This window comes from Gigantopelta aegis, chromosome 6 (assembly GCF_016097555.1).
Source record: "Gigantopelta aegis isolate Gae_Host chromosome 6, Gae_host_genome, whole genome shotgun sequence".
NCBI classification, from domain to species: domain Eukaryota; kingdom Metazoa; phylum Mollusca; class Gastropoda; order Neomphalida; family Peltospiridae; genus Gigantopelta; species Gigantopelta aegis.
The window spans coordinates 12,933,644-12,942,739 of record NC_054704.1 but is presented as its reverse complement, the minus strand read 5'-3'; the positions used below and the strand labels follow the sequence as shown (position 1 = coordinate 12,942,739).

General features: G+C 40.4%; 1 protein-coding gene across 1 annotated transcript; it reads right to left on the bottom strand.

The window, feature by feature from the left end:
* Positions 1 to 38: 38 nt before the first annotated feature.
* On the bottom strand, positions 39 to 3,852 carry LOC121375874 (ankyrin-1-like). Its single transcript, XM_041503553.1, has 2 exons — positions 3,804 to 3,852; positions 39 to 1,378 (listed from the first exon to the last, which is right to left on the bottom strand). Exon 2 carries the CDS (start codon positions 1,358 to 1,360, stop codon positions 101 to 103), a length of 1,260 nt encoding a protein of 419 aa, XP_041359487.1. The 5' UTR covers positions 1,361 to 1,378; positions 3,804 to 3,852; the 3' UTR covers positions 39 to 100.
* Between the last annotated feature and the right edge of the window lie 5,244 nt (positions 3,853 to 9,096).

Below are 9,096 nucleotides of genomic sequence, written 5' to 3'. Positions count from 1 at the left end.
CCCCTATAGTTTGAATTGGGGGTTGAGAACCCAGCAGATATTTTATAAAATTTTCATTGCATAATTGTTTGTGTGCACTTTAAAAACAAAGATTGCTATTTCATGCTAAGATTTCCCTAAAAGAAAGGCGCTCTATCACAGTCTCTGGCAGATTCAAATATTTCATATTCTCATCCTTGGGACTTTTTACCAGACGTCGAACACTTACTCTACAAATGTCTTGCAAAGATGGCGGCCTGTCGAGTGACTGTTCGAGTACCTTGATCACCCTCTCCTGATCCCGGGGCAGATTTGGACCCCATGTGGTAATAATATGTTTAAGTTTGTCCACTTCACTTTCAGAAACCTTGATGCCAGATGCAAGCAACAGATATATAATTGTAATGAAGTTTCTCTTTTTCTTTTTATTACTTTCGTAATAATGCTTGTAGGCTGTAGGGTACGGGAAGGTAGTGCAATCCACACCAAGAGTGCCACCATATGATAACAGCAGTTTCACTCTCGGTAGAGAGATCTGTTCCACTGCGGTGAACAAGGCTGTGTTGTCTTCCAGTCCTTTTACGTTCACCTCCACGCCCCATTTAAGAAGCAGGTCAATTATTTCAGTGTCTGAGGTCTCGTTGTAACAGGCGAGCTGCAGCGCAGACAGACCAGAATGGTCAACTATCGATACCAGAGCTCCAGACTCTTTGAGTATCAACATCTTCTCTAGATCACCAAGGTTTGCTGCTCGTCCAATGTAACCCTGACAAGATAAGTCGGCACCGGCATCAAGAAGAATAGTCAGCGGAGGCTTCAACTGGTTTCCATAGATCTTGCCAGAGACGATGAGGGAATGAACGGGAAGACCCTGAGAAGCATTCACATCACTGCCTGCAGCAACAAGCATTTTGATGATTTCCAAATTACCAGCATAGCATGCTCGCACCAGAGCTGTTTCCTGATCAATGTCTTTCAAAAGCACATTAGCTCTCCTTGAAAGTAACAATTCTACAACCTCTGTGTTTCCGCTAGTACACGCTAGATGAAGGGAGGTCACTCCAATAAAATCTTGAGCATCAACATCTGCACCAGCGGCTAGCAAACGCTGAACAATGTTTAGGTTTCCACATTCATGTGTGCAGGCCATGTGGAGTGGATATGTCAGGGTGTGGCTAGATGGGGTGTTGGGGTCTGCTCCGTGGGACAGTAATGACATCACCATGTCCTCTCTTAATCTTGCACAAGCCAGTGACAAAGGGTGCCCTGTCATATTCTGAGAAGCTGTGCTTTGAAGCAAAGCATCAAATGTTTGAAAATCATCATCATAGATGGCTTTCATAAGTGCTTCAATGTTGAAATCTCCATCCGATGTTGTCATAGTTAACTTTAGTTACACCTGCAAAAAAAAAAAATAGCATTTGGAAGTTTCAATACAGAAGAAGAAGAGCATTAATTACTTAATGACAGTGAGAGCACATTAAATTACTAGACCATTGAGAAGGGAGGGCACAATCTATTTAGGGGGCTACAAACCAAATTTTTATCTTCAGGCTCGCTTTCCATTAATGCGATTTCGTGCGCGAGTTTATCGATACTATTAGTTATGCGGGTTTTTTTACGGGCGTACAGGATTGTACGCCCCTACAAAATCTGTATTTCCTTCTGTGCCGTACACCTTTCAAAAAAACGCGTAACAAATTTATTACCTTTTAGATCTTTGTTTTATAATTAAACTAAGATTCCTCTAACAGTCAAACTTTTTAATAAAGTACAGTCACATTTTGAGTTTGAGTTTAATATTAACATAACATCAAATTCTTCAAAATATATTGGATTTTTTTGTAAACAAATAACTTCGTTACTATGCAAGGTATTTACAGCTTTTTTGTTAGCTGTTTGGTATTAAGAGTGTCAACAAGGAATCCCGGGTGGTTTTACCCTGAAATAATTTCAAGCCTTGTGTTTCGCAAAGAGAGACAACTCTTAGCACCTTATTATCTTGTGTGTTTTAAACGTTTAGGATTATCTTGTAATCGTATCGGGGAAAACAAAACTTGTAGAACCTGTAAAACAGTATGTTGAGTTATTACTTAAAATATATTCGTGATAATTAGCCCAAGTTCTAACACGGTAACTGATTACACAATGCTATATTCTATCATTAGATTTTAATATGCGAAAAACTACAATCTAGCACATTTTTTAGCCAAACATGCAATCTGATTAAAATTAGCTCTACTGGTCTTACCAGTAGATCGAACAGCATTGCATGGACTCCAATGTCCAGGTGACATTTCATCTATAAATAACAATTTAAATATCGACCAATTACACTTTGCCTTTTATAACGTTATTCGGGAGCATACAAATTCTAAAAATATCAGTCGAGACTATGCAATAGCCGAACTTGTTGGTTTATTTCAATATTGAAAAAATAGGGGGGGGGGGGGGGGGGAGTGCAGTAAGAAACTGGATTGTATACTAGTATTAACAGATTTTATGGCTATACCATCACATTTTTTTCCGTCTTGAAACTAATTTGATATAAAATTTTATATTGAAATTAGTTTCCGGCATACTTTGTAATTCACCCGAATCATTTTGTATACCCTCGGCATAATCCTGAATGTTTTCAAGTCACGGGGGGGGGGGAGTGTCCTAGAGTTCCTATGGGCTTGTATATGCAAACGAATATGATCTGGGTTTTTTATATTAAGATAATGAGAATGATAGGTAGAGGGCGATAGATGAGAAAGATGAATGATACACTGTCCAACTTAAACACTGTATTTGAAAATGGGAGGGCATAGCCCAGTGGTAAAGCTCTTGTTTGATGTGTGGTCGATCTTGCATCAATCCGTATTGTTGGGCCCATTGGTATTTGCAGTATGTACTATCATGTCTGTGGCATGGTACATATATAAAAGACCCCTTGCTACCAATAGTGTAATAGGTTTCTTCTCTAAGACTATGTCAAAATAACCATATCAAAATAACCAAATGTTTGACATCCAATAGTTTAGCCAATGAGTAATAAACCTAAGTGCCCTAGTGGTGTCGTTAAACAATACACGGTTTTTTCACTTAAACTGTGTATTCGAAACTGCTTTCGTGGATGGCCAACAGGCTTGTTGGTACAGGGTTTGCAGCCCAGTACCGGCTCCAACCCAGAGTGAGTTCTTAAGGACTCGGTTGGTGCAAGGTCACTACACCCTCTTCGGAAAAATATCCGCCCGGTCCCCCCCCCCCAACCCCCAACCCCAACCCCAACCCCAACCCCAAGCCCAAGCCCAAGCCCAACCCCAACCCCAACCCCTAACCCTAACTAAAAATAATAATGGAGGGGACCGGGCGGATATTATACCCTCATCTTTTCGAAATGTTCAGGAACAGTTTCACATAGGCCTACACGGAAAAGCAAATGTGACGATCGAATTTTTAAAATGTCGGATGTTGCTCCGTATTTCTTTTAACAAAATATGCAAAATGAAATCTACGGAATATCAGCTATTGTTCAGCAATCAATGTATCAAAGATGATAAACGGACATAAGATAATCTAGTTCATAAAAATAAACTCGAATGTAAATGCACGTGCTTGCACTTGTAGCCAAAGTTAATCTTGATGAACTAAAGATAATCATAAGTTGTGAGTCGGCGATGATCACCTCATCCTACGTACGGCAGGAAATAACTATGATACCGTGCTAGTATTAAAACAAATATTATTTTTTAAATGCAATTATTAGTTATAGAATGAAAGACACGAACGCCAAACTGACTGTCGAATTTCCAATCTCAATAAAGGTTTTTAAAAATCACCTTTCCGAACACCAAAACAAATCGCTGTCAAAAATGGTCACATTCGAACGACGTACTCGTGTAACGGAAATAAAGGCATTTTGTATTTTATTGTAACATTTAGCAGGATGCGCGCACAGTCATTCGCCTACTGTACTATTTTTCTGTTTACATTTGAATACTAGTATATAGATATAAATTAATAATAAAATCAAATAAATAATAAAAAACGGCATGTTTTTGTTTACATTATAAATATCTTGTGGAATGAAAAACTAAAAACTATTGGCATTATACAATTGTTACCGGCCCACTGAGGCCCTAGCCTGGGCTAATATGCTTGGCATGGAGAATACAGGTTGAATAGCCTAAATATAGTTTTTTACAATGTTAATTCATTTGCCTTGATGGTAAACCGTTTCTACAGTAGTTTGTGTCATCAGAAGAAATACTATAGTTCAGCTTTATTACAGTATTCATGGAGACGCAAACAAATAAAACTATGTATCACATATAATTATTTGAAATAATGTAACTAACACAGTTCGCATTGGCCTATATGCTAAATCTCGATTCAGTGGAGAGTTAAACAGCTTATTAATGATCGAGATGCATTTCTTTGAATAGTCCAGGGCCAGTGAAACACCACTGGAATATCAAAGGCCTAGGTATTTGCTGTGTCTATAGGATGGTGCATATAAAAATACCTTGCTACCAATGAACAAATTTAGTGGATTTCCTCTCGAAAAGTAGATTAACATTTTGTTCTTGATTGGCAAAAACTTTGTATATTAAAATATCTTTCAAAATTATCAGCCGCACAAGAAAGAATATCTTTGAAAACATGTACTGTTTTGCGTTCTGCACGAACAATTTCTTGTTACTCTCGGAGACGAACTCATTGCAGTTTTCTACAAAACATAAATTATAAATATTTGTTGATTAGCAAGTCACATTACTCTTCACGTTAAATTCCTTTGAATTTATATTAAATGTTAACAAGTATACCGCCGTGCGTCTTTACATTTTGTAACTCTGGTGGGGTTTTTTTTCCTGAATATCTCGAATTTGTTGGCATCTTTAAGTTTGCAGGTTGTCGTTTTCTGTTGCCGTCTTAAGTTTAAAATTGCATTATCTGAATGTTTTTAAGAGTACTAGTAGTAGGCCTACTTTAAACTTTAAACGTAAAATGCCCGGGGGCGGTGTTATTAATTCTCTCAGTCCTTTTCGCCAGCTTTGGGCGGAAGGTAGCTAGGTCAGAAGTAAAGCATTCCCCTTCATGTGTCCGATGAATTCATGGACTCGCAATGGGTACATCAAAGTGTGTGGTATGTGCTGTCCTGTCTATAGGAAGGTGCACAAAATATAACTGATTTCGGTAAAAATATTTAGATACGAAAAGCTATAGTATAAAAGTATTCCTTTTCTTTCTTTCCTTCACTGGTCCACGCTAGGTTTTCGCCCATGACAAGCGTGCTGTACAACAGCTTGCTTTGAACTGCACTTATTCGGACACATTTAACAATGGACCGGCCTCGGTGGCGTCGTGGCAAGCCATCGGTCTATAGGCTGGTAGGTACTGGGTTCGGATCCCAGTCGAGACATGGGATTTTTAATCCAGATACCGTCTCCAAACCCTGAGTGAGTGCTCCGCAAGGCTCAATGGGTAGGTGTAAACCACTTGCACCGACCAGTGATCCATAACTGGTTCAACAAAGGCCATGGTTTGTGCTATCCTGCCTGTGGGAAGCGCAAATAAAAGATCCCTTGCTGCCAATCGGAAGAGTAGCCCATGTAGTGGTGACAGCGGGTTTCCTCTCAAAATATGTGTGGTCCTTAACCATATGTCTGACGCCATATAACCGTAAATAAAATGTGTTGAGTGCGTCGTTAAATAAAACACTTCTTTCTTCTTTCATTTAACAATGGCTGCAAACTCAGGGTAGTACATTTAAAGAGCGGTACACCGATCGATATCACTACCTGTTACTTGAGTAGGTCGTTTGAATGAAGCCAACTTCGTAATCAGGGAAATTAACTCTGTATACACTTAGAGTTCCAAATAAATTATTGGGGTGGGGGTCTGTCATGCTGTGTATTAAAATTATATAATAAAAATATTGAATATATGATCATTTATGTCTTCAAAAAAAGTAGGGGACCTCTAATAAGAATTTTCAATTGCCAAAATTGTATATTAGCTGTGAGGAATGGTTATGATAATAGTTAATTAATTGGGCAGACATTACAACCGGTAGTTCAGTATTAGGCAGTAGGTTTTATGACCATCAAAGATCTTAAAGGACGATTGGGGTCAGAAGTGAACTTTTAAAGTTCACGTTTTTGGGTGGGGTATTTTTTTATCAGTAGTGGGTGATACCGCTACGATGTGTCAGACATTCATTCAGTCGACGAGGCATACTGCGTATGAGTCTCCCAATGGCCATTTGAGGGAGTCTGTTCCACTCCTTTTGCAGCGCCTGATCAAGTACCGCTAACGTGGTCGGCGGTCTTTGACGTTGGCGCACATGTCTCCCTATCATGTCCCAGACGTGTTCAATGGGGGAAAGGTCTGGGCTCATTGCTGGCCATGGCATTCCAATAGATGTTGTGCTGCTGGAGATGAGCATTGACGATTCGTGCACGGTCAGCTCTAGCCCGAGTACTCTGACTGTAAGAGAGCTAGACGGACATTTGGACATAAACACGCTCTCATTACAGTCAGAGACCAACCTATGTCTTTTTTTGGCAATTCCTGACTACCAAACGGTAGGCAACGAGTCCCGCTCTAATACCACAACAATCCTATGTTTGACGTCAAATACCTTTACATCAATCATTTTCGAGTTAAGTGATACAAAAAAATCCACATATTAATCACTAATACACATACTACAGAAAGAAACCCGACAGCACCCACATTCAGCTACGCTTCGTGACACTCCGTCGCAACAATTACAAAGCTCGGCGATCTATTTCGAGACTGGGCGATTCCGCCTTGTGCAGCAGTTACAGGGGCCGTCTCATAAGAGGAGGCAGTACATAGCACATACTTTTGCCGTATCCTGTCGATAACACCCCAAATGTATCCTTCAAATTCAAAATGGAATCAATAATGTGTAATTGTTTTGGTTTAATGACGTAATGAAATCCAAATTCATCCAAAACGGCATTAGCCAACTCTTCCATGTTGTAACTTCGCTTGATATGAGACGGCCCCTGTAACTGCTGCACAAGGCGGAATCGCCCAGTGCGCGATCACGTGGTCTCCGTCTCGAAATAGATCGCCGAGCTTTGCAATTGTTGCGACGGAGTGTCACGAAGCGTAGCTGAATGTGGGTGCTGTCGGGTTTCTTTCTGTAGTAAGTGTATTAGTGATTAATATGTGGATTTTTTTGTATCACTTAACTCGAAAATGATTGATGTAAAGGTATTTGACGTCAAACATAGGATTTTTGTGGTATTAGAGCGGGACTCGTTGCCTACCGTTTGGTAGTCAGGAATTGCCAAAAAAAGACATAGGTTGGTCTCTGACTGTAATGAGAGCGTGTTTATGTCCAAATGTCCGTCTAGCTCTCTTACAGTCAGAGTACTCGGGCTAGGTCAGCACGGGCATTGTCGTCCTGAAAAACAAAACGTCGACCCACACACCAAGCAAACGGGACGACAAAGGGTGTCAGTATGTTGTTCCTGCCCAGTGACCCTTCCTTGCACAATATGGAGGTGGGTTCTGTCAGCCATAGTGATATCACTCCACACCATAACCGATCCACCGCCAAATCTGTCATGAAATCGCCGTGCCGTTCATTTCGTCGTCGCCAGACCCGACCACGCCTGTCGAGGGACTCGTCTGAAAACATGACACGTTACCGATGACGAATACACTAGTTCTGACGCTCCCTAGGCTACACCATTCACGTCTGTGGGCAATGTGACGATTTGTCAAGGTAGTCACAACCAGGGGCCGGTGAAGATGGGCTGCAACCCGTAACTCGGACACCAGTAGCCTGATGAAGGTTTGCAACAATTTGATTTGCCGTTTGAGCTCGATTTCTTAGACTGGTTACGTATGAATCGATCCTGTACTCCTGTTGTTGCCCTGGGACAACCTGAATGGGGTCGATCGTCAACATTTTGGGCTTGTTGGTACCTGTTCCAAAGTCTGCAAACATTGAAGGTGTTGGCCACTTCACGCTGACTTCTGCCCGTTTGCAGCATGCCAATAGCCTGTAGACGCTCATCGTGTTGCATACGCCGCATCGCAAACCCAAACAATACAAATTACTAAAAACAAAACAATAACAACTGTATGATCAACAGAATGAAAAAGATTGACAAAAATAATGTTCCACAGTGATTAATCGACCTTCCGGGAAATTGTCAAAATCAAGAATGACACCCCACGCACGTGTACGGGGCAAACTGCGTGGTGCACGTGCAAACTATGGAATGTGTTTTGGTATGTTGACATGTTGGGCTTCACCACAATTCCCATGCTATCAGAAGTACAATGCTAATAATGACTAGACTTATGCATACGAGTCTGCTATGATTATGCAGTGTAAACGTTCTTCGGTACTCTAGCCAGTGGGCTAGACCCACCAAATTAGAGTTATTGGTTGAGTGTTTCTTGAAGCTGAACATGTTAATAAATCAATGTGCTCTAGTGGTGTCGTTAAACAAAACAAACTTTAACTTTGTAACCGAATTATGACTGTGAATATTCTGTACATCAGTTCCAAAGTTGATTTTGTTTGGTGTATAGTTATACATTAAATAATGTATTCTTACATGTTATTGATCATTAAATCTATTGATTTTTTCATTAATGAAATATTCTGTAAAAGCGATTTAGTACCTTTAAGACTGTCTGGCGATAATTCAAAACTGTTGAATAATGTATTTCAACGTCAGTACTTGCCATGTAAAACATTGAGAGGCAACCAAAATGGGCGGGGATCAAACCTCTCCGCTTTCGCTCCAAGCGAATTTTCTTTGTTTCTTTTTTCTTCTTTCTTTTTTGGTGGTATTTTCCTGGGGGAAATGCCCCCCCCCCCCCCCCCAAAGCACACAAAAAAAAACCCCACCCCAACCTTCTCCCGGGACAATACAAACCCCATGACAATTTTCAACACAGCCCTGTTTTGCCTTCTCAGTGGTAAGCAAAATTACCGTGTTTTCGTTGTCTCTAACGGGAGAGAACGCTTTTAACTACAAATGTCCGTCTAGCTTTCGAACGGCAAAGTGCTAGGGTTAAAAACATATATATGTACGAAATGAACAGTGAAAAAAGACTTTCGCAAGTAGACCTATT

Coding starts and splice junctions, on each gene's coding strand:
- LOC121375874 (XM_041503553.1), bottom strand. CDS start 1,360: ATGACAACATCGGATGGAGATTTCAACATTGAAGCACTTATGAAAGCC.